This window comes from Pinus tabuliformis, chromosome J (assembly GCF_031772625.1).
Source record: "Pinus tabuliformis cultivar Carrire ecotype Pingquan chromosome J, CPIR1, whole genome shotgun sequence".
Lineage (NCBI taxonomy): Eukaryota > Viridiplantae > Streptophyta > Pinopsida > Pinales > Pinaceae > Pinus > Pinus tabuliformis.
Window position 1 is genome coordinate 1340252079 of NC_142295.1, and position 25855 is coordinate 1340277933.

The following is a 25855-nucleotide window of genomic DNA, read 5'->3' on the forward strand; positions in this document are numbered from 1 at the left end:
GGTTTGATACCTCTTTCTTGTAAGCTTGTATATTGATTTTATGTGGCCGCGTTACTCCTCGTGCTTGGCATACTGGTTCTGCGCAATATGGACTCGTGGTCTTGATTTGATGCCCGTAACGTTCTTGAAATTCTAGTTACAGTTAAACTCTTTCCATTTCAATTCACTTTTAAAAATACAGTAGATACACAGTAAACACTTGTGTGCACAATATGGGAAAATGTCAGCAATAGATTATCTCAAACAAATTTACACTAGTTCTGTTACAGAGGGTTTCTTGATCAAGTTTCTATTTCTCTCTTGTTCACGAAGGGAAGAAGTCCCTCTACATTTGCCTATTTTGCTTTTTAACCTACATGGAAACATAACTAATTGACAAACTGCCCTACCTGAATCCTAACTGTCATTTAGTTATTCTTTAACAAAACTTAACTAAACAGTTTTCCCTTCCTGGGCTTAAACAACTTTGTAATTTAAAATGCTATGAGATAAAAGGAAATAAAACAATAATTAAGAAAACAATAACCAACTTGGTGGTCTGTCCACCCAATCCTGTAGCCTCTGACTTGTTTTTGTTCTCCCGTGAGTCCGTCAATAGTCATTCGTCTCCTCGGAGCTGGATGCTCCTGCATCAGGCTCCCGGGGTGGCAAAAAGTCATGGCTCCGTTCCATGAGGTCGTCAACAGAATAGCCCGCCTTTTGTATCTGCGTTGAGTTGAGCCACGAACTGTCCTCTATTGGACGGTTCTTCCACTTGACTAAATACCGCAGATACTCTTTCCTGCGTGTGCGTCTAGCTACCTGTGTATCCAGAATTCTTTCGATCTCAAGGGGTGGTGCCGTTGGCAACTGTCTCGTCCAAGTATCTTCTCCATGGTTGGTGTCCTGTGGCATTGTTGCTGCTGCATCATTCTCCGAACCAGCGACATAGGGAAACAGATCTGCCACGTTAAAAATGGGAGAAATCCCAATCCCAGGTGGCAACTGTATCTCGTAAGCGTTCGCAGAAAATTTTCGGACAATCTTGCAGGGACCGATCTTCTTGAATTTCAATTTATGGTACTCCCGTTTTGGAAACCTCTCCTTACGTAAGTACGCAAGTACTTCATCCCCAACATTAAATTGAACTTCCCGACGCTTTGTGTCAGCTCGTTGTTTATATTTTTGGCTGCTGTCCTGCAATTTCAGCTTTACTTGTTCATGCAAGTTGCTCATAGCTTGAGCGAATTCTTCCCCATCAGCGCTCCGTTTCTCAAGTTTCCCCAAATCTCGTAATTCATGCACTCCTCGCGGATGCATGCCGTACAAAATTTGGAATGGACTGTACCCGGTGCTGCGGTTCGGTGAATCGTTGTACGCGAACTCTGCTTGTGCAAGTACACGGTCCCACGTCTGGGAATTTTCTCCTGTTAAACTTCGAAGTAAGTTTCCTAGGCTTCTGTTTACTACCTCCGTTTGACCATCAGTCTGCGGGTGGTAAGCGGAGCTGAACTGCAATTGAGTATCTAACTTTTTCCACAGAGTTCTCCAAAAGTGACCAGTAAACTTTACATCCCTGTCAGAGACAATGGATTTCGGGAGTCCATGCAACTGAATGATTTCATTAAAGAAAAGATGTGCTATATAAGTAGCATCGCTGGTTTTCTTACAAGGTACAAAATGTGCCATTTTTGAAAATCGGTCAACTACAACCATTACTGAATCGAAACCTCGTTGTGTCTTCGGCAAACCCAGAACGAAGTCCATACTCACTGAATCCCATGGTCGGCTTGGAATCGGCAATGGCAAATAAAGACCAGTATTTTGACTGTGACCCTTTGCTAGTTGACACACTTTACATCTGCTCACGTACCTCTGCACATCCCGCTGCAATTTCGGCCAGAAATAGAAATGTCGTACCTGAGCAATCGTTTTGTCTATACCAAAGTGTCCAGCCAGTCCTCCACTGTGCTTTTCCTGTACAATATTTTCCCGCATAGAACAGTTGGGTATACACAACTGCCCTCCTTTAAACAGCAATCCTTCCTATAGATTATAGTCTAGCCACTTGCTGTCATTTCGTAACAGCGGGTTTTGGCAAGCCTCATAGGCTTCCATAAACTCAGTGTCGATTGGATACAACTCTTTTAGGTGTTCAAATCCCAAAATCAGCATCGTGCTTTCCTGGAGAAGCAACGTTCTCCTACTAAGTGCATCTGCCACCTTATTTGATTGTCCGCTAATGTGTTTCAGTACAAACGTGAAACTTTGCAAGTACTCAACCCAAGCTGCATGTTTATGATTTAATTTATGCTGCTGCATAATGTACTGTAACGCAGAATTGTCAGAGTATAAGACAAACTCGTTACCTAACAGGTAATGTCTCCAATGTTTCAAAGCCTGCACAATGGCGTAAAACTCCTTGTCGTAGGTTGAGTATTTCTGTCTGCTCTCATTTAGCTTTTCACTAAAATAGGCGACCGGTCTGTCCTCCTGGCTAAGGACTGCCCCAATGGCTGTCCCACTGGCATCACAACGAACTTGGAAAAGTTTGTTGAAATCAGGTAGCCTCAATATCGGTCTCTCCGTAATCTTCTTTTTCAGAGTTTGAAAACTACTTTCTGCTGCTTCAGTCCAGTGAAAAGGCTGATTTACCTTCTTAATTATGTCCAACATAGGTGCGCAAATCTCGCTGAAATTTCTGATAAACTTTCTGTAAAAGCTGGCTAGTCCATGGAAACTTCGGACTTCAAATAAACTTTTTGGAGAAGGCCAGCTAACTATAGCTGCCACCTTTTCTGGATCCATTTTTAATTCATTTTCTGCAATGACAAATCCCAGATATACTAATTCTCGCTGAAAAAAAGTACACTTTTTCAGGTTAATCAGCAGCTTGTTTCGCTGTAACTTCCTCAACACACTCTGCAAATGTCTGAAATGTTCCTCCTTAGTCTTACTAAAAATCAGAATATCATCCAAGTAAACTATTACAAACTTACCATTAAATTCCTTCAGCACTTCATTCATTAGACGGATGAACGTGCTGGGAGCGTTGCTTAAACCGAAAGGCATCACCAGCCACTCATATAAGCCTTTGTTCATCTTGAAAGCGGTCTTCCATTCATCTCCTTCCTGAATCCGGATCTGGTGATATCCACTCTTCAAGTCAATCTTCGAAAAATAAGCCGCCCCACTCAAGCAATCCATCATATCGTCCATCCTAGGTAAGGGAAACCTGTACCTAACAGTAATTTTGTTAATAGCCCTGGAATCTGTACACATTCTCCACTCTCCTCCTTTCTTTGGAGCCAAAACAGTTGGTACTGCACATGGGCTCATGCTTTCCCGAATCAAACCTTTCTCCAACAACTCCTAGACCTGTTTCCTAATTTCTTCATGATCTTTAGGACTCATGCGGTAAGCTGCTTTGTTTGGCAGGCTTGCTAATGGTATAAAGTCAATGCAGTGACTAATACCTCTCCTTGGTCGCAATTCATCTGGAAGATCATCTACCACAATGTCTCCAAAATCCTGCAGTAATTTCTGAACTTCTTCAGGCAAATCCGAAACCTGTGTATGAAGTACCACTGCCTTTGGTCTCCTTATGACAGCAAAATTTATCTCGCTGTCCTCAATCTGTCTTATAAACTCTTTTCCGCCTAACAGCAGTGCTTTCACTTCACTAGCTTTTGCTGTGTTTTCCTCCTTGATGGGTACAAGCGTATGCTTGATCCCATCTTTCACAAACTTATAGCAGTTGGTTTTCCCATCATGAACTGCACTTCTATCAAACTGCCAAGGTCGTCCCAACAGTAGGTGACAGACATCCATTGGCATGACATCACAAAGGATTTTATCCTTGTACTTACCAATCTGAAACTCCACCTCACACTGTTCGTCAACTAACAGTTGATGCCCTTTTTGCAGCCATGACACTTTGTAGGGAGTGGGATGTTTTAACTTCTTTAATCCCAGTTTTTCTACCATCTCCACAGCCACAAGATTGTCCGTACTCCCACTATCAATGATCAGTTTGCAGCACTTGCCCCGCGACTTGCAGACAGTGCGGAACAAAGCTTTTCGTTGATCTGGTTCTGCAACCTCCTTTGCTGGTTTCAACAGCACTTTATTCAACACCAAAGCTTCACCTGTCTCAGGTGCATTTTCCGCTTCTTGAGGTGTTGCCTCAGCATCCTCTGGCTGAGCAACATAAGCTCCTCTCCCACCTGCTGGTTCACCTTCAGGACATTCATACGACTTGTGTCCCCATTTGTGACAGCGATAGCACTGGACAGCTCCCCTGCCCCGACCATATCCTCGCCCCCGCTGAGGTGGTCGTCCTCCTCTAGTGCTATTGTCTTTTTCTGCTGCTCCAGCAGATTTAGAGCTGCTGCTTTCTTCACCTGAACCTGCACCTCGGCCTCTTCCAAACATCTTACCTTTCCCCCTGCCAGTTCCACCTCCTCTTCTGGCATTTTGCTTCCGGTTAATTTTCTCCTCTGCCTTCAACGCAAACTGATAGGCTTCATCCAATGTCCGGGGTGAAAGGATACCAATTTCATCCAAGATTTCCCCCCTTAAGCCATTCACAAATCTGGCTGTTTTCTCCGGGGTGTCTTCTACATATCCTGCCCGTAAATTTAACTTGTAGAACTCCTCTGTAAATTCTCTTACAGTCATTCCCCTCTGCTTCAGGTTCTGTACCTGCCTGTACAGCATAATCTGGTAATCCTTCGGCAGGAATTTCTCTTTCAGCTTGGCCTCCATCCTAGACCATTTCTTTATAGGCTGTTTGTTAAGCCTCCTCCGCTCCGCCTGAATGCTGTCCCACCACAAGGACGCATGTCCCTTTAGTTTGGTGGCGGCGAACTTCACCTGTTTATCCTCACTGGTTTCCTCGAATTCGAAATATTTGTTGACTTCACTCAGCCAATCCAACAACACGTCTGCGGACAGACTTCCGTCATAAGTAGGTAACTCATGCCTTGGCTTATGACTGGACAGCAAAACTGACTTCAACAATTTGAGTTCCGGTGTTACCCCTTCGAACTCATCCTCCGGTTCAACTTCTTCTTCATCACTGTCATCTGCTGGGTTTCTTCTTCCCCCAGCCTCCACCACTGCCAATCTTTCACGCAAAACTCGAATCTCCTCTCGAAGTCCATCATCTACTACCCTACGGACTACTCTTCCTCTTCCTCTTCCTCTTCCTCTTCCTCTTCCTTCACCTTCACCTTCTACCTGTTCCATTGGTTCTAACTCAAGAAACTAGCTCTGATACCACTTTTGATGGCCCAGCCCTTCGGTGACGTGGACACACAGTCACGTGGTCTCACCTCAGGCCCCGGTGGTCACTTTGCGTGCGGACAAAACTCCCGCGGTTTTACCTGGCCCCCAATCCGAGGCTCATTAAATCACGCATCTGCCGGTTGAAAGGTTTAGCCACCGGCTTGTTCCGTTACCTCCCGCCTATGTTAAACCCTAAGGACTTACCTTTGGCTCATTTTCACTTATCACTCTGCCGCTGCTCTCTCTGCGTTCCTGTGGCGATGCTCCCGGTTTCGAACCCTGGTCACTGTTCTGTCCAACAGACGAACCCTGTACTCGGTCAATGGTTACAATGGTTACAGTTTCTGTTGAGGAGCTATTCCTCTGTCTTCGATGCTGTCTATCGAGGTGCGTGGACCTGTATGGCTCAGTGGTTCTGTTCTGAGGTTATGGTAAGCTGCTTTATATTTTCGTGGGTTCACTGTAAGAGTCTTTGCATTCTCTGTTACTGAGCTATAATTTTTGTACAGGTAACTGCGACCTTGAAGCTGCCGCTCTTCCAATCTCTTTCCGCCCTCGAAGGTAAGCTAGCGTGCTATGATTCACCCTGCACGGTTATCTTTTATCGACACTTACAGGTTCTGTGCCTTTTTCAGTTTGTGGAATGGGGTTCTGTCTCAACAGCTCTCCGTCGACCTGTGGGTGAGTTTACATCTCCTTCATGCTCGCATTTGTTTGCTCCTTCGTTCTCTTATACTGATGATGATTCTAACCTCTCGCTGTTTCTATGTGCAGGCTTGAACAGAAGGCTCGCTCACGAGGGTTTCGAGTTGCGCAATCTTCGAATCCTTTCGACCCTGGTACCCTTTGCAAACGGGTAGGGTTTACTCCTGCTCCAATATGTCTGTAGATTGTTCAATATGGCTGTAGATGTAGATATCAGCTTGTTTAGGTTGTCTAGGGTTCAGTCGTGCCCTTTGCCGGCGTTTGCAGTCTCTGTGCTTTGTTCTTTTGCATCAAACTACAATCTTATTGTAACAAGGGTTTGGTAATTTGTGTTTTGCGGCGATGCCGGGGTTTATCACATGATACTGTAAGGTTTATCGATCTTTCTGTGTGCAATGACTATGAAATACTTTAATTAAGTTAATGGAAACAGAGTGGTTTGGTTTGATACCTCTTTCTTGTAAGCTTGTATATTGATTTTATGTGGCCGCGTTACTCCTCGTGCTTGGCATACTGGTTCTGCGCAATATGGACTCGTGGTCTTGATTTGATGCCCGTAACGTTCTTGAAATTCTAGTTACAGTTAAACTCTTTCCATTTCAATTCACTTTCAAAAATACAGTAGATACACAGTAAACACTTGTGTGCACAATATGGGAAAATGTCAGCAATAGATTATCTCAAACAAATTTACACTAGTTCTGTTACAGAGGGTTTCTTGATCAAGTTTCTATTTCTCTCTTGTTCACGAAGAGAAGAAGTCCCTCTACATTTGCCTATTTTGCTTTTTAACCTACCTGGAAACATAACTAATTGACAAACTGCCCTACCTGAATCCTAACTGTCATTTAGTTATTCTTTAACAAAACTTAACTAAACAGTTTTCCCTTCCTGGGCTTAAACAACTTTGTAATTTAAAATGCTATGAGATAAAAGGAAATAAAACAATAATTAAGAAAACAATAACCAACTTGGTGGTCTGTCCACCCAATCCTGTAGCCTCTGACTTGTTTCTGTTCTCCCGTGAGTTCGTCAATAGTCATTCGTCTCCTCGGCGCTGGATGCTCGTGCATCAATTTTTCTCTTCGATTTTTCACGTTTTTTCTTTTCGAGCCTAAAAAATTTGAAACATTGTTCTTTGCGCGGAGTCTTATGCGACCTAAGACCTGGTGGTTTGATACTATAAGAAAGAGTGAGAAAAAACGTGGAGCAGAGATTTCTTTTTTCTTAGTTAAATAGATTGCATAGTGAACATCAATAATAAAGGATTAAAATAAAACTCGACATTTATGTAGTGTAACTGAAATAAAACTGAATTGTCTATAACACTTAACAGACAGCAAAATAAAATAAAATAACACCTAACCAACAACAAAATTAATTTCTCAACAGTACCATATTACATTGTACCTGTACAAATTTATCAACAGTTCCATATTGCACTGTCCCTGTACGGATGTCATACAACCATAACATTAAGAATTTTTACATTTCAGCGTTATAAAAGATATATATAAAACAAACATAATTCACATTTATTCACGTGATAGCTATAAAACATTCATTATTCATCTTTACTGGCCATCTTCGATATTTTGGTACACAACACATCACATATTTTCAACCCTAAACAAACATCTATGAAAAACTAATTCAATTTCTAATACAAAATTCAAGATATCTGGAACTATTTAGGTGATTCAAGATATCTGGAACTATTTAGGTGTGGTGTTGGAATAACCCACAGTTTTTTAGTCTTCATCAATGTGAGTCCACTAAACCTTTTAGTCATATCCATATCTTCAGTTTATCCATTTATGCAATACAAGAGAAGCCTCTAGTTAGAAGCAATATGTCAAGAGCTAAATTGTCCCCCATTGTTGTCTTGGATTCTTCTCCAATTGTCAGACCGGTCATCTTGTCCTCCTTTCTCAAATGTTTTCACGTGGAGCGAACATGGCCATGAATGGAAATGTGGAGGCTGAAAGGCAATTTGAGAATGAAAATTTCTGCTACGCAATTATTCAGTTGGCCTACAAATGGATGGTTAATATTTCAGTCAATTGTGACATTTTTAAACAATCAATATAAAAATCACCATTTTATTTAGATACTAAAATAACTTATATTATATTAATTCAATTAATTAAATGAATTAAAAAATAAATTTATTTTTAAATTTTATTTATAAAAAAATTAGACATATAGAGTTCACATTATGTCATTAATTATTATGCAAAATATAAATTAAATATATCCTAAATTCAAATTATAGTTCTATAATTAGAACTTAAAGTTTACTTTTCACAGCTAAATGAAAAATAATTTTTCATTTTTAATTAAAAAAATTATTATAAAATTTTGTTCATCCAAACATGAGAATTCTATGTTTTTTTAATATAATATAATTATCGTTATTAAAAGGAATAAAAACAAACTATGTTTCTTGAAAATAAGCTATTTTTTAATGATAAAATCATGTCCATCCAAAAATGCAATAAATACCCAGTTTCTTGAAAATAGGTTTAAAATTATATAACCTTCATTATAATAATCGGCAAGTGAGAAATTTTTACATTGTGTAGATATACCGTTATTGTTTTGGTCAAAGAAAGCACTAGTGTCACATAGTCATCCTTTAGGTGTTGTTATTTAGCGAAAAAAATTAACAATTATCCAAGGAAATAAAAAATGAATCGTTGTGAAATAAATTTGAAATCCGTATTGGAATTGGGTATGCACATCCTTGAAATAAATAACCATTGACTTGAAGGAATGTCCATCCTCCATTAATTTGAAATAGTAACTATTAGAGTTGCGAGATTTCCCATCCTCATTCATTATAATTAGATTTTTTACCTTTAATTTGAAAGACACAGTAGCTAAAACTACTAAAAAACACTCTTAGAAATAAGTTTACAAAACATCATAATTCGAAAGCCAAGGACAATTATAATGGTCTTCTACTACTCCAACAAACTACACAACTACTACTGCAATAGAATATGCAGTTACAATTGCTTTACAACACTTTCTTTGCATACATCTTGTATCCATTATCATTTTAAATCATACAAAATATATTTTCGCAATTGTCCTTTAAGGTTGAAGGTGTTATGGTAGTGGCACCCCTGTGACGAAAGTAATTTCATCCGATGCTTTCCTTTAATTACGGAGGACAATATAACCAAATCAATGTAACTTAAACATGTATGCTGGTTTAAGTTTCATCTAGGGTAACAATGACTCAAATTCTTTGATATTAACTCTTGCACTATTTTTTTTTTTTGGTTCTTCTAGGTCTTGTATCATCTAATTGCTTCATATTTGTCCTTTTGTTGTAGGCTCTAACTTCCAATCTCTTCATTTGTCTTTCCATCTCTTTCATTGCTATATATTTGATTATCATGAAAACATAGAAAATCATTTTAGGTTGTTGATTTATGTCCTTTGCTTCTTAAAAAAATAGTTTTTGTGTGGATTGTTGCCACATGTCATCTTTTATAGTTTGCTTTTTATCATCAATTTTTTGATTATCAATTTTCTACAACATAAGTCCGTAATAGAATTTTATCTCTTCTTAAATCCATTACTAAAAAATTTCATTGACATTTTCATTTTTACGTTATCCTTATTGGCTTCATCATTATCCTTATTGTCTTCATCATTATCCTTGCAACTTTGATTTCAAACTTCATAGACAGATGCTATTTCAAACCACGCTTCAAAAAAACATAATTATTTTTCAAATTTTGTTGTTTTTTCTTGATTTTTGCCAACATATTCAGACCCAAAGATGTCCGATATACATAAGAATGACTATTCATGGGATTAATTAGAAAAATAAATTTGCACATTAATATTAAATTATATAAAACATATTAAATTTCTTAAATAATAAGCTTAAAATTTGCGTTCAATGTGTTAATTAATGACCTTAATAAACTATTCATTAAAAAAAAAATTATAATTCGTTCCAACTATGAGGAACAATGGTTACATGTTACACCGTAACTGTTTGGATGCCATAAAAGCATCATCATTGACAATATTTACATTTCGATACTCTGGATGATATTTACAATAAAGTAAAATAAAAGGACTTTGCCTTTACTAGCCATCCTCGATATGAAGTACAGAATACATGACATTTTTTCAAACTCTAAACAAACACCTTACCAGAAATAACTCTATTTCCAATACAAAATACAAGATATCTAATACGCTTTCTACATGAAAATACATCTTATTTCCACATATTCCACTTGAAATATGAAGTCTGACTTATGCTAGCTAATGCATGCGTTTTAGTTGTCGTGTTCGCGTAGCCCACAGTTCTCAAGCCTTGCCTATGTTACTCCATTAAAACTTTAAGTCATATCCAAACCTTAGTTTTCCCATTTATGTTGTCGAAGGGAAGCCTCGAGTTAAAAGTACTACAAGAGCTGGGCTAGACCAAAAACTATAAGACGTGTTCCCAATCGGTGTCTTGGGCGTTTTCTCTGATTTCTATCCTCGACATCATCTCCTCCTTGCTGGGAAGATTTCAGAGGGAGTGAATATGCAGGAATGAACGGAAATTTGCTAAAGGCAGAAAATCAATTTGAAGATGAAAATTCCCTACCTAGGCATCTAATCACTTAGTGTGAAAATAGATAATTAATATTTCATTGGATTGTCTTATTATATTTTTAAATAATCGATTTATAAACTACAATATCATTTAAAAACTAAAAGAACATGGAGCATATATTAAGAATGGAAGGTTTTGTACTTAAGTCTTTGGGGAGCATTCCTCAAAGTGTGAAAATAGATAATTAATATTTCATTGGATTGTCTTATTATATTTTTAAATAATCGATTTATAAACTACAATATCATTTAAAAACTAAAAGAACATGGAGCATATATTAAGAATGGAAGGTTTTGTACTTAAGTCTTTGGGGAGCATTCCTCAAAAACAAAGCACCAGATTTGTTTGGAGAGCGCCTCAATTACCACAAGAGGAACAATAACAAAGACGGAAGATTAGGGGAAGATTAGGGAGGCTCTTGAAATTATAAAACATTCACTGAATTTCAACAATAGGACAATGGTATGAAGATGAGTGGAAGTTGACTTCCTTTAATCAGAGGAATTAGGACCACCAGTACATCTCAGAGTAATTGTGCTCCTCTCCTATCATTACAACTATCTAATCTTATATTTAAAAACTAAAATAATCTTATATTAAAAATAGAATTAAAGATTTGTTATTATAGTTAATAATAATAATTAATATTTGACTAAAAATTATTTATAATAATAATAATAATAATTTATTTATAATAATAATAATAATTATTATTATTGTTATTATGATTAGTGATTAATTAATTATAATAACAATTAATTTTTAACAATAATTAGTTTTTAATAATTATTATTATAATATCTATTAATCAATTAGTTTATTAACCCATCATTTTAGAATTAACATATAATAATAATTAGTGTTAATTATTATATTATTAATTAATTATTTTAATTAGATAAAATAGTATTAATTTATATATATATATATATATATAATTAGAAATAATTAGTCATCATTATTAATTACTAAGTATTTACAATAATAATTAGTATTAATTATTATTATAATATCTATTAATCAATTAATTAATTAACTATCTTTTTAGAATTAAGATATAATAATAATTAAAAAGAATTAATAAAATCTATTCAACTAATTAACTAATTAATCATTCATGTATTACAAAATCAGTTAATCAATTAATTAATTAACTAATTTTTTTAGAATTAAGATATAATAATAATTAAAAAATTAATAAAATCTATTCAACTAATTAATTATTTAATCATTCAGGTATTACATTATAATAATATAAAATCTACTAATAATAATAAAATTAAAACAATTTATTGAAAGATCTATTAATAATAATAAAAATTAAAAAATAATTGATTATAAATATTATAGTAAAACTTTAAATATGGTTAATAATTATTATAAAATAGAAAATAAAAATAAGATAATTTTTTTTTAAATAGTCTAGTCTCTCACTAAGCTCTTTGTCGATAATCATTCAATAATTATCCTATGATGAATCCCTATTGAGAATTGGGATGTGAAACATTGACAAATATGGTTATTCTCCGAGACTTAACTCAAAATAAAATAACTTATATTATATTAATTAAATAAATTAAAAAATATATTTAATTTTAATTTTTTGATACCATGAAAAAGAGGGAGAAAAAAGTGGAGCAGAGATTTCTCTTCTCAATACTTAAAATGGTTAAATAGATTACATAGTAAACATCAACAATAAATGACTAAAGTAAAACTAGACACCTATATAGTATAACTGAAATAAAACGAAATTGTATATAACACTTAGCAAACAACAAAATAAAATAAAATGACACCTAACTGACAAAAAAATTAATGTCTCAGTTTCGATATTGCAGTGTACCTATACGAATTTCTCAACAATTCCATATTGCACTGTACTTGTACAGATGTCATACAAGCATAACATTGCCAGTTTTTACATTTCAGTGTTATGGATGATATATGTAAAACAAACCTAATTCATCTTTATTCACATGATATTTATAAAATATTCGTTATTCATCTTTACGGGCCATCTTTGATATTTGGTACACAACACATCACATATTTTCAACCCTAAACAAACACCTATGAAAAACTAATTCAATTTGTAATACAAAATACAAGATATCTAGAACTATTTCTACGAGAAAAAACTTTGATTTCCACACATTCCACTTTGAAATATGAAATTCAACTTAAGTTGAGCAATGCTTTTTATGTGTGGTGTTGAAATAACCCAAAGTTCTTCAGCCTTGACCAATGTGAGTCCACTAAACCTTTCAGTCATATCCCGATCTTCAGTTTATGCATTTATGCAATCCAAGAGAAGCCTATAGGTAGAAGCAAATATGTCAAGAGCTAAATTGTTCCCCATTATTGTCTTGGATTCTTCTCCAATTGCTATCCCGGGCATCTTGTCCTCCTTGCTCAAATGATTTCACGTGGAGCGAACATGGCCATGAATGGAAATTTGGAGGCAGAAGGGTAATTTGAGAATGAAAATTTCTACTTGGCAATTATTCAGTCCGCCTACAAATGGATAGTTAATATTTCACGAAATTGTTTTGCGACATTTTTAAATAATTAATTATAAAAACTACCATTTTATTTAAAAACTAAAATATCTTATATTATATTAATTCAATTCATTAAATGAATTAAAGAATAAGTTTATTCTTAATTTTTATGTATAAAAAATTAGACATATCAAGTTCACGTTATATTATTAATCATTATACAAAATATAAATTAAATATATTCTAAATTTAAATGATAATTCTATAATTACACCTTAAGCTTTACTTTTCATAGCTAAATGAAAAATAATTTTTATTTATTTTTAATACAATATAATTATCTTTATTAAAGAGAATAAAAACAAACATGTTGGTTGAAAATAAGTTATTTTTTATGATAAAATCATGTCTATCCAAACCTGCAATAAATACCATTATGTTTCTTGGAAATAGGTTTAAAATTATATAACCTTCATTATAATAATCAGAAAGTGAGAAATTTTATAAATTTGAAATCCTTATTGGAATTGGGTATGCACATCTTTATCGGTGAGTCCATGAAATAAATAACCATTGACTTGAAGGAACGTCCATCCTCCATTAATTTGTAATAGTAACTATTAGAGTTGCAGGATTTCCCATCCTCCATTCGTTATAATTAGATTTTTTTACCTTTAATTTGAAAGACACAAAACAACACGTAGCTAAAACTACTAAAAAACACTCTGAGACATAAGTTTACACAACTACCACCGCAACAGAATATGCAGCGACAATTGCTTTACAAAATCAACTATGCAAACATTTTGTATCCATTATCATTTCAAATTATACAAAATCTATTTCCGTAATCCATTATCATTTCAAATTATACAAAATCTATTTCCATAAGTTCCCTTTTAAGGAAACTACACAACTACTACTGTAACAGAATATGCAGCTACAATTTCTTTACAAGACTGACTATGCATACATCTTGTGTAGATTATCATTTCAAATTATACAAAATCTATTTTCATAATTGCCCTTTAAGGTTGAAGGTGTTATGGTAGTGGCCCCCTTTGAAGAGAGTAATTTTATCCAACACTACCCTTTAATTATGGAGGACAATATAACTATGAATCAACATAACTTAAACATGCATGCTGGTCTTAAGTTTCATCTAGGCTAACAATGACTCAAATACTTTGACATCAACTCTTGCACTAGATTTTTTTTTGTTCTTCTAGATCTTGTATCATCTAATTGCTTCATCTTTGTCCTTTTGTTGTAGGCTCCAACTTGAGGAGTCTCTTCATTTGTCTTTCCGACTCTTCCATTGTTATATATTCGATTATCATGAAAACATAGAAAATCATTTTAGATTGTCAATTCATGTCTTTTGCTTCTAAAAAAAGAGTTTTTGTGTGTATTGCTGCCACATGTTGTCTTCTATAGTTTGCTCTTTATCATCAATCTTTTGATTATCAATTTTCCACAACATAAGTCCATAACATAATTTTATCTCTTCTTAGATCCATTACTAAAAATTTTCATTTATCTTATTTTTTCTCACTAAACTCTCTTTCTATAATCATTTAATAATTATCTTATGATGAATCCCTATTGAGAGTTTGAGATTTGAAACGTTGACAAATATGGTTATTCTCAGAGACCTAACTCAAAATAAAATAACTTATATAATACTAATTTAATTAATTAAATAAATTGAAAAATATATTTAATTTTATTATTTACAAAAACCAAACTTTTTACGTATATCACATTTACATAATATCATTTATTACTATGCGAAATATAAATAAATTAAATATATTTCGATTTAAAATGTAATTTTATAATGACAACTTAAAATTCACTTTTCACAACTAAATAAAAGAGTGTTTTTCCATGTGAAATTTTAAATAAAAAATATTTGAGAATTCAATTTTTTTTTATAATAAATATCATTATATTTATTATAAGCCATAAACGCTCATTATATTTCCTGAAAATAGGGTACCTTAAGTAATCTTCGTTATAATCATACAAAAGTGTAGGAATTTTGCGATGGCAAGTTGTGTAGAGAGAGAATCTTTTGGATAGCCATCCTTTAGGGGTTATTATTTAACGTTGCACAAAAAAAATTCAACTTTTATCTAAGGAATTCAAAAAATGAATCCTTGTGAAAAAATTTGAAATCCGTATTGGAATTGGATATGGGCACAATGCATATGAATGCCTATGATTCTGGGCTTTTGCCATTGATTCCTCTGCTCCAAGACCGCCACCTCCTTCCCCTGTGGATTGGGATTTATAGCAATTTGTCATAGTGGATGCCAATGTGAAACCGAAGGAAAAAGGAAAATCCACACGCAGTACAAAGTCAAGCTCAGTCAACATGGAGATGGAACAGGGAAAGAGAGAGGAAAATACGTGATCACCACAGAGTCGTGGTTAGTGAATGTGCAGAGAGAAAAATTGAGGGCAGTGGGCTCCCATGGTCTGCAAATATAATAATTGTTCAACTTTGATTGATTTCGATATGGAATGCTTAGATTTATTATATATATCTGCGAAAATATCGCTGGCCTAAAAGGGGTGAAGTTGGAATATTTTTTAATCTATTTTGTGTTTGAACTGGTTGAAAATGAACGAGCAATTGTCCTTATAATCCTATGGGAACTTCGGAATTTTCTCTTTATCCAGCTGCTATTGATGCCCATGTTTCCAAGCTCAATCTTTTTCCATTGACTAAAAGGTGATGACAATTAAAACCCCATGGTCTCACTGCATAGACGATAAAATTATTGAAAAGTGTCCTATGTGTTTTATTGTCTATTCATATAGAGTCGAAGGCGAAATGTTTCAAAAGTGCGGAAGAATCGGTGGTTTATTGGATCTAAATCAAATTGGGGGCTATTGGACGTAAATCCATGGAAAAGTTTAGATCATGAGTGTAATACATTTCATTTTTATAATAGGTGTTTTTAGTTTGTGTTTGTTGATTAAACATAGCTCACATTTGTTAGGTTAAATTTCTTAACTAATAAATAAATTTAGGAATCTACATTCAAAATGAATAATTCATTAATCACTGAACTTAATAAATTACAATTTAAAATTTACTTTTCATTTAGTTGTAACTAAATGATAAGTAGTTTTACATAGGAGCTTTAAATAAAAAATATTTTTGATTATAAAATCTTCTCCACCAAAACATTTGAGAAATCAAGTTTATTTTAATAACATTGTATTATGTTTCTCGAAAGTAGGGATAACATGATATAACCTCATCCGAATCTTCTCCATCAAAACATTTGAGAAATCAAGTTTATTTTAATAACATTGTATTATGTTTCTCGAAAGTAAGGATAACATTATATAACCTCATCCGCAAGTGTAGGAAGTTTGACATCCCAAATTGTGTAGATAGGCCGTAAAAGAAAAAGAAAGCAGAGGATAGCAATACTTTATGCGTTATTATCTAGGCAGACACAAAAAGATTTAACTGTTATCCAAGGAATGAATCGTTGTCAAAAAAAATTGAAATCCGTGTTGGAATTGGATATACAGTTATTTATCGGTGAGTCTCTGAAATAGATAACCGTTGACTTGAAGTACCGTCCATCCTCATTTCATTTCCAAAGATAACCGTTGAGCCGAAGAATCGTGCATCCTCTATTTATTATAATTTTTATTTTATTTTTTTTATAAGCATAATTTGCGACGTGTTTCAAAGTTGTAGAAGAATTGGGCGGTTATTGGATCGAAATCCATGGTCATTTTTATCCTCAGCTGGGATTAGAGTATTATTTTTTTAGTTTGTATTTGCTCATTAAATTAAACCAAGTGAGACTTTCGTATAAATATTGAAATTATTTTATGTTGTATTTTTTTCAAAAAATGTGATCCATTCTCAATGTGAACCCTAATCTTAAATGGGGTATCTATTTGTTAATAGATCCATTTAGTAGTGCTCAAATAGAATGAATCTTTGTCCTAATGAGAGAAAAATAGATTAATATATATTTCTAAAGATCAAATTATTATATCATTTAATTTTAATTTTTTTATATATTTATAATTTACAAATGGTAAATATTTATCAATTTTTTATAATAATTAATATTATAATTTTTTTTATAACATTAAAAATTAATATGATATTTTTTTAGTTTAATTTTTTTATAATTTATCGTTTAATTTTTGAAATTGATTCTAATAGAATACAAATTGTTTATGAAAATTTTAATATTTATATGACTTTTTATAGTATTTCTTATGAAAATTTAGTCAAAATATCATGATTTCAACAATTAACAATTAAATCTTTATAGAATGGCTATTTACAAAATTCGTTGTTAACTAATTTTTTGGGATATTGTACATTATTAGTTTAGATATGTTTTCTTATGGTTACCAAAACTACCAGATGGTTGTGATCTGGTAAACATCCTGTGTTTTTATAAATGCTAAATGACTTCACTTATTGAAATAATTATTTTACTGTGGAGTTTAATGAGCCTGTACAATGGTATCAGAGCGCGAGGTTTGGAAAGCACCGAAGTACTCATCCATTATGTCTGGTTTGAACTCCATTGATATCGACGTGTTCCTCATGTGGTCGAGGTGGAGGATGTATGGTGGTTTGAGAAGTTGGCGCATGGTGACCTGGCGTTGTTGACAGTGCGGAGGACTAGTGTTTTGGAGTATTTAAAACCAGCTTGGGTGGTCCCATAATTAATTAGAGCTGTTAATTTACGTGCTGAACGGTTTTGTCAAAATCATCCCCGGGACCACTTACTTCGTTAAGATTCGGCAAGCCTTGTGCCGTCGTATATCGTTGGATCCGTTGGAGCCAATCTAGACGATTGATTCAATTTGGTCGTTAAGTGCACACGCAGTTGCGAGGATTGTTAATTAATTTTGGGTTAATTAAGTTTTTGATACGATTCTTTTTTGGTTCAACACCGACATATATTACCGTTGGTGGGGCCACTATACATATATCTAGAACAAGTTTTGATAGGCTAATTTAGGATCATTGCTTTACTTTTTTCTTATACAAGTTACGTACACAACCTCATGATATATTTTTTTAATAGTTGGCCGGTTAAACAATGACCTAAATTTAAAAAAATTGAAGGTTTTTTTAGTATCTTTTTTTATAAAAATGAAATCCATAATTTCTCTAGTTGGAGTTATCCTTTTTGGAAAGGAAATTAACCAAAATGGATAAGAACTCTAAAGAATGCATTGGTTTTTAATGATTGGTGGCAAGATGTTCTTCCAGGGGAGAAAGACAAAAAAAAAAAATTGCAGTAGAAGATCGAGAAGATTAAAAACAACGTGCCATTCGGGAAGTTAAGAATAAGAAAGTAAATGTTATGATTGAAGCATCAGTGTTAGAAGAAGTAAGGAAATATATTCATTCACGTAAGACAACATTTGAAGCATTGGAGATATTAAAGGAATTAAATGATTCACATTCAGAATTAGAGATTATTCAATTTTTGTTAAAGTGATTTAATTTAGAGATGAAGGACTACGATCCAATGAGATTGGTTTTTGGAATTAACGTGATTTTCTCTTATAGAAGCCACAAGTGTTAAAGTAGACTTATAGTTAACTTCTTTCATTAAAGCCTTGCACCCTGTGTATTCCCACTACTTAGAATCTCACCAAGCTAGTGGGTAATTAAAGGACATTAGTTTTCATAAACAAGTGAATAGAATTAGAGAAAAAGAAAAGGCTTTTGGGAAGAAAGAGTTTGTTTCTAATTTAAATATGGAAACCTTGTGCCATGCACAAAAGGAACATAAATCACAATGTGAATCTCTCAAAGGTGGCAAGAATCCCAGAGGCTGAGGTAGAAGAAATTTTAGAGGCATGAATAACAACAACCAAGGTGATAAACAACAAAATAACCAAACATAGAAGAATTTCCAATCTAGTAAACCAAATATCATATGCTATAGATGTGCCAAAACTGGTCATATTTCAATTAATTGCAAGGTTCCATGGGAGAGGGTTAATAATGAAAAAAAAAAAAACCAAATTAATCAAAAGAAATAGAAGCCACATTCTCACAAAAGAAAAAAGAAAAAATGTATCTTCTAATTATATAGCTGGTCATTGAAATTTCAACATTGATCATGCTTTTAATACTGCATTTTCTTCATGGGAGGATAATTGGATATTAGATTTAGCTGCTACATATCATATGACATTTCAGAAAGTTCTTTTTGAAAGTTTTGGTGATAATGTTGATGGTGTTGTATATTTTTCTGATAAATTTGAAGTTCAACCATTAGGAATTGGATCAATTAGATTAAATATTCGATATTTAGTAGATTATGTTTTAAATATGTTCTTTATATAACACAATTTGAGAGGAACTTAATTTCCACGGGAGAGAACCAGAGAGATGCCAAAAGACTGAGCTCAGGAAGAGAATCTGAGTCAGGTCAAACCTTCATTACTTAAGGTTCAAGGCCCCTAAATCTCATGCGAAATTATTTGATACAATCCAGTCTGTCCCTTAGTCAATCCTTTAATCGAGACTCTATAGCTCAACGCTTAAACCTTTATAACATTGTGGTTAACTCTATACCCGCGCATATTGACCAAACTCTATTTTATGTGCCAACTCACCCTTTATCGCAATCCCGGAGTTCAAAGGACTCAATAGAGTGTGTATTTAGAACTCCCGACTTGCGACATGCAATCGCCCTTTTCCACCATTGATTTCATCCACCAGATCAATGGCTTTCGCAATTTCGCATCGTACCAACGTGTGACTTCATCGCCTCTCACATGCAATATGTGATAACACAATCGGACTTCAAATGGAATGAAATCACGCCTATAACCTTTTCGGGTCCGCTCCTCTCCAATTCGTCAATTGAACAGCTATTGAACAACATTCGGGATTGAACAACAATCCGTAATTGAACAACACTCAGGATTGAACAACAATCTGTAATTGAACAACACTTCGCCGATTGAACAACAATTCACCAATTGAACAACACTTCGTCGATTGAACAACAATTCGCCAATTGAACATCACTTCATCAATTGAACAACAAGTCACCAATTGGACAGCAGTTTCGACCCACGTTGACTTTCACTCTCCGCCATTCATCTTCTCTCTCCAGATCTAACAACCATCACTTGTCCTGATCACCAAAACAATCTGATCACCATCCTACACCGATTGATCAAGGCGCGCTTGATTTAATCATTTGATCTGACGGTCTGCGTGTCTTCAACAAGCACGCGGATTATCAAGGTCTCAACCCCTGTAGTTGTTTATGACGTAAGCATTTGGATTTGGGATCGAGGGCTAATAACAATTGCAGGCCTTGTGTTATCACTCAGGTTGTTCCCAAAAGTTGTAAGAAAGGGAATACGGCCGAGGTAACCACAGACCAATCTTTTAGATACATATTCTAGCCAATCTGCATCTCCCTTTATGATTTAGCTTTGTTTTTAAAGGTATTAGGTTAGTTGTGAAGTACAAGGGTTTTGTTTTGAGTTTGGGTGGTGAGATTCAATAGAACAGTGAGGCAAAACTGAAGAGTTCATTCCATTGGGCATGATGGAGTAAAAAAGGAGGATGGTTTCTTGGATTTGGTTTCTAACAGAAGATGGCATCACAGAGCAAGGTAGTCAAACATGGAACAATTAAAGGCTGGAATCAGATGGAATGGACTCAAATGGGTGAAGGGCAGTTAAGAATCCTTCATCATATTGACAGAGGGGAAATGGATGATTAGTGTTAAGGAGCAATTAAGAATTCCTTAGCAAATACTCAACATGAAAGAATCAGGGGAAACAGGAGCAATTAAGAATTCATTGTTTATACTAATTCTTAAGAAAACACAGAGAATAATAAAGACTGAAAATAGAGTGCAGCTAAGCAAATTCTGAATTATCCTTTTTCTTTACTATTCAGATCATGAAACACAGATGATATAGTAAACAAGAAAACTGTAAAACACAAGTTATAAGGGACTTATTGATCCAGAGGTTGATTCAAGAATTCTGTGACAGGTCCTCTGCTTCAATTCCTCATCCAGTAGGCCAGACAATAGTTTGATTCCAACAACTTTTTATTCCAAAGTTCAGTATTACAGCAAAGTCTAGAAAATCTACACATACCCAACCTCTTCAAAACTCTGATGAAGGGGTTGTTTATACAACAAAAATATATACAACAGGATGTCTCATAAAAGCTCTTAGATAATATCTAGATTTTAAACTAACGTAATTTACAAGTAACATAGAAGTGGCTCAAGGAAGATAACATGATGTTGCGCTGGAGGCTGGCTCTTTAGGGTTCGGCTTGCAGGTGTCCAGTAGTAGCTCTGTGCCGACTGTTTGCATTAACTATTCTTTAACTTCTGATCTGCCTCGCTTAGTCAGCTCTTGAAACTCTTTAATTCCGATCTGACTTGCCTTTAATTCTGCACTGATACTCTTTATGACTCCTCTGATACTCTTTGACTTGTTTTGTACCCTATTAAATGTTGAACTGACCCCGCTCACCCTGTTCAGCAAAATGGAACTGCTAATGTGTCTTCACACTGCCTTTCTCTGCTGGTTTTCAAGTCTCTGACGGTACACTGGCTGGGGCAGCAAGTATCCTTGTTTCTCGCTTTTGTAAGCTCAGAAGTCTCTCAGCGCTGTTTTGACATGTATAAAGAGGAAGAAAACTGTAAAATGGAGGGTCAGCAGTCAGGGAGCGCGTTGCTGGAGTTTTCATGGTTGGGAGATAGTCGAGAACCAGGTATAGAGTCGGTCGATTGCATGCTTGGAGCACTGTTCTGCAGCGAAAACTATCAAAAATGACTTTCTTTACCCTTTATTGAACAAAAATATTTTTGGCGGGAAAATTTGATTTTTTGGACGGGTGACATCAGCATGACGTTAGCGGGGGTATGGGATGGATGACGTGGCAGGTGACATGGAAGTACAGATGGTGACATGGCAAGTGATGTTGGCAAAGGACAGCTGGCGTCAACAGATGACGTCAGCAAGGAGAGGGCAGTACGCGGTTTTCCCCACACCGCTTTTGGGCTTGGGCAGTTTCGGGCGGAGGGGCAGTGAACACGGTGGGTGGTCGACACGTGTCCCTGGTATGGGACGAAAACCACCGTTTCCTCCCGGCTTAACTTTCGGCGATCGGGGGGCTAGAAAAATCGTTATCAGCCATTGGATGTGGAGCGGCTGATCGAACGGTGGGCGCTTAGCGGAGATGGCAGAATGTTAACTTGTGGGGGTTAAGGGGGTGCAAAATGGATATCCGCCGTCGGATGCGAGGGCGATGATTGGACGACGGGCGATGATTGGAGATGGAGGACGGTTAATCACTACGGGCCCGACAAAATAAAATATGTTTTTTTAATGCATCAGGGTAGGTTTTGATTGGTCGGCGGGGTGAGTACGGTTATTAATTAACCAAAGGTTAATAAATCCCAATGTTGTGTGCGGTGGGTTATTAATAAGCTCCAGATGAACCATTAATTCCCATTTTTAAACAGTGATATGGTTAATAATTAAACCGGGGCAGGATATGTAGTAATGCGGGGTTTTATTTTATATACATATTACGGGATTTGGGAACAATTACAAAAGGGAATTATATAATAAAGTTAATAGTTAATATGAAAAAATGAATCGAGTGCCAAGTTTATAGTGTTGGAAACTTAGGAAAAAGGGGAAATGCAAGGGTTTATACAAGAAATGTGTCCACTTCCCTAAGTGAAAAATGGGGTTTTACTTAGGCTTTTGATAAAAAAAGATGACATGAGTGATTTTAAGGATATTAAGCAGATCTTAATACCTTTGGGTAGATTAGTAAGTGATTTAGGGAAGGATATGAATGGGAGTTAGACATGCCACGCTTGAGCTGCTCCAAAAATGTCTGCCATAGCACTTGTGGATTTTGGCTATTGAGACATGTAAGAAATGACATATGCCCATATCAGTCATGAATATCTCTCCTTCTCTCAGGAGCATCTCTCTGGTCATGTAAGAAATGACATATGCCCATATCAGTCATGAATCTGGTATGACACATATCTCGAGTCATGACTGGAAGAAATGAAATATATCGACCATAATGACATATATAATATATGCTCGGAATCTCTCTCCATCTCCCTCCATAATGACATTGAGAATATCTGCTCGGAATCTCTCTCATTCAGAAACCGAAATGACATATATAATACCAACATGCATAGAAGTGTAAGTTAACACACATTTTGAGAAACAGAATCCATCACAAATCTCATTCTGCAACAACAATCTACTTACCCTGCCTACTTTGCCTAACATTTTTTCTTCTTTTACTTTGGGCGCACTTAGACTAGCAAACCCTTATAAATATTCTTTTTCTTTTCATGGGAATCCTACCTAAGTCTGCACTTATTACATCCAAGGGCTCAGATTAAACTGTTGAGCTCCTTTGTTTCTCTACCAATCTACTTATCTGCCAAGATTAAATAGTTTGGACAGATTTTTATTCTCTATCTCTAAAACATAAAATTAAAACATGAACTGGCCAAGATTAAGCTGTTTAGCCATTCATCAATTGTGGAAAAAGTTCAACAAGCTATACATGATGCTTTATTTGCAGAAAATGAAATAGTAGTGGCATTTGGACTTGCACACTTTCCTGGTCTTTTTGTTTGGGGTTCATTTCTTTTCATTTTTTCTTTTGACCATTTTTTTTTTTAACCTTTGATTTTTCTTTCAGGGTACACCCTCTTTACATTTTTTTATTTTTTTTATTTTTTTGATAATATGGAAACCTTTACAACGAGGAAAGGTATGAACATATTACAGAGCTCAATCAGTCAATCATGAAATATGACACCTATAACTATAGGAGTATAACACCTTCAACTGCGATCAAGGCGTCCTGTACTTTCTACCCCTGCTGTCGTTACTAATCACCTCTTTACTTTGCTTTTATGTTGTTCTTTAGTGTTCTTTTGTGGTTTTGGCTTTCTCTAGGGTTTTGGTCTTTATCTCTTCTGCATCACAACTTCCTCCTTAACTTATCTCCACTCGCACCTTTATGCTTCCTCCTGTGTTGTCGGTGGGTGTAAAGACGTAACACCTCTTAGTCACTCTTCTTTGTATTCCACCTATGATTATGCACCTGCAACCTAAGTTATGCAGAATAACTCAAAATCATACACAATCAACATGTCAATTACTCAACACACACACATGAACTCAGAATTGAGTCGTTTGTATTAATAAACATGTATTTACACAGTGAAGTTCCTTCTCGGCCTGATCTTCTATATCAGTGGCCTTTCTTCTCCTACCCGTAGGCTTACAATCTGACTGAATGACTCCCTCACTCACTAACTATTTCTCTAACTACTGACTCTCTATGCCTTTTAGAATTACATTTATATAAAAGGTTATGTTGAACTAATTCTGGTTCAGATCTTTAATTTGTTGAACTAACTCTTGAAAATCTTCTAAATCCACTTTTAACTCCTACTTATCCCTAATAATCCTCTCTAGTTCCTTAAATCATGAGACCTATAAGAGTTACAATTGATTTCCAACCCTCTCATCATCATTAATCACTCATGTTCTCCTACACTTGAGACCATTTACAAATATCCTCACACTTATCTAATTAATTCCTACTTTAACCACTCAAAACTTTAATAATTAGATACATAGGAGTCCAACTTCCTTGAAAATACAAGACCCCCTATGTCCACCAAAATACAATGATAGTTTCAAGTCAATGGTCTTGCATTAGACTACCAAAATAGAAAACATTCATGATCTCCTGATCATGTGTCTTCATGTATTGATAGGAGACCTCCAGCGTCCCAAACTTTAGTTTGTAGTTGTTTAAATGCTCTGCACCTTTGCTGTTGTTGTATGTCAATTGTCTTCTATTTCACCTTCCTCTCCTTGTGGATCAGGTTCAAGTTATGATTGATCATTCTTCCTATTGCTATCAATCTCCTCCATATAGACTATTTTATCCTCAACTACCGTAATTCTTCAATCTCTATTTCCAGCACATCCTTATGTTGTTCCATACTCTGCCACTTACCGCTATCTTTTTCTCTTTGCTTCAGTTTGTTGCTGCTGTCTACTAACTATTCAAACTTTTGTTCTTGACTTTGAAGCTGTCAGATTCTATCACTTACCATTTATCCTACGCTTACTTCTTCTTCGCTTATTTTTACTTGTTCTCTCGTTCTGACTTGTTCTACCATTCTTACTGGTTCTGTCTCCCTTTCATCCTTACCCTCTTTCATGGCTATTTCTTTTTTGTATTAAATCCTGGCTTTCCAACATTCTCTCCAGCAATTTAACATCTCTGTTCCATGCATTAAATACTTCCACATAATCTTCCTCTTTCATTTTTATTTGGCTGCTTATCTGTGCCAAATTTTCTCTAGCATATGAAACTAAACCTGCACTTACCAAACAATTATAAAAATAAAAATCATAAGGTTTCTGTGCCTTTTCTTCCTTTGGCAACACATCAGCATGCTTCTCTAATTCTTCCTCCTTTGTCAACACATCAGTATGCTCATTTGAATTCTCAATAGAATTCGCAAGACCATCAGCTAGTTTCTCCTCCATACCATCTATTTTAATAATGTATTCATGTCCTTTTTTGTTGCAGTGAACTTCTTCATTCTCATTCAGTTCTGATTTTACATCCTGAACACTTACTTTTTGGTTTTCTAGCCTTTCCTCCAAA

The 25855-nt window shown here is 35.0% G+C and overlaps 2 protein-coding genes across 3 annotated transcripts; one reads left to right on the top strand and one right to left on the bottom strand.

Annotated features, from left to right (window-relative positions):
* Positions 1-2794: 2794 nt before the first annotated feature.
* LOC149232320 (uncharacterized) lies at positions 2795-5229 on the bottom strand. The gene is made up of 4 exons (XM_089381880.1): positions 3849-5229; positions 3456-3638; positions 2979-3302; positions 2795-2835 (listed from the first exon to the last, which is right to left on the bottom strand). Exons 1-4 carry the CDS (start codon positions 5227-5229, stop codon positions 2795-2797), a joined length of 1929 nt encoding a protein of 642 aa, XP_089238006.1.
* A 269-nt stretch (positions 5230-5498) lies between these two features.
* On the top strand, positions 5499-6178 carry LOC149232321 (uncharacterized). 2 transcript variants are annotated; one of them, XM_089376463.1, is made up of 4 exons: positions 5499-5699; positions 5778-5829; positions 5904-5949; positions 6043-6178. In XM_089376463.1, exons 1-4 carry the CDS (start codon positions 5529-5531, stop codon positions 6155-6157), a joined length of 384 nt encoding a protein of 127 aa, XP_089232589.1. In that variant the 5' UTR covers positions 5499-5528; the 3' UTR covers positions 6158-6178. The 2 variants fall into 2 exon arrangements, with proteins under 2 accessions (XP_089232589.1, XP_089232588.1); XM_089376462.1 differs by having other exon boundaries at positions 5778-5949.
* Positions 6179-25855: the final 19677 nt, after the last annotated feature.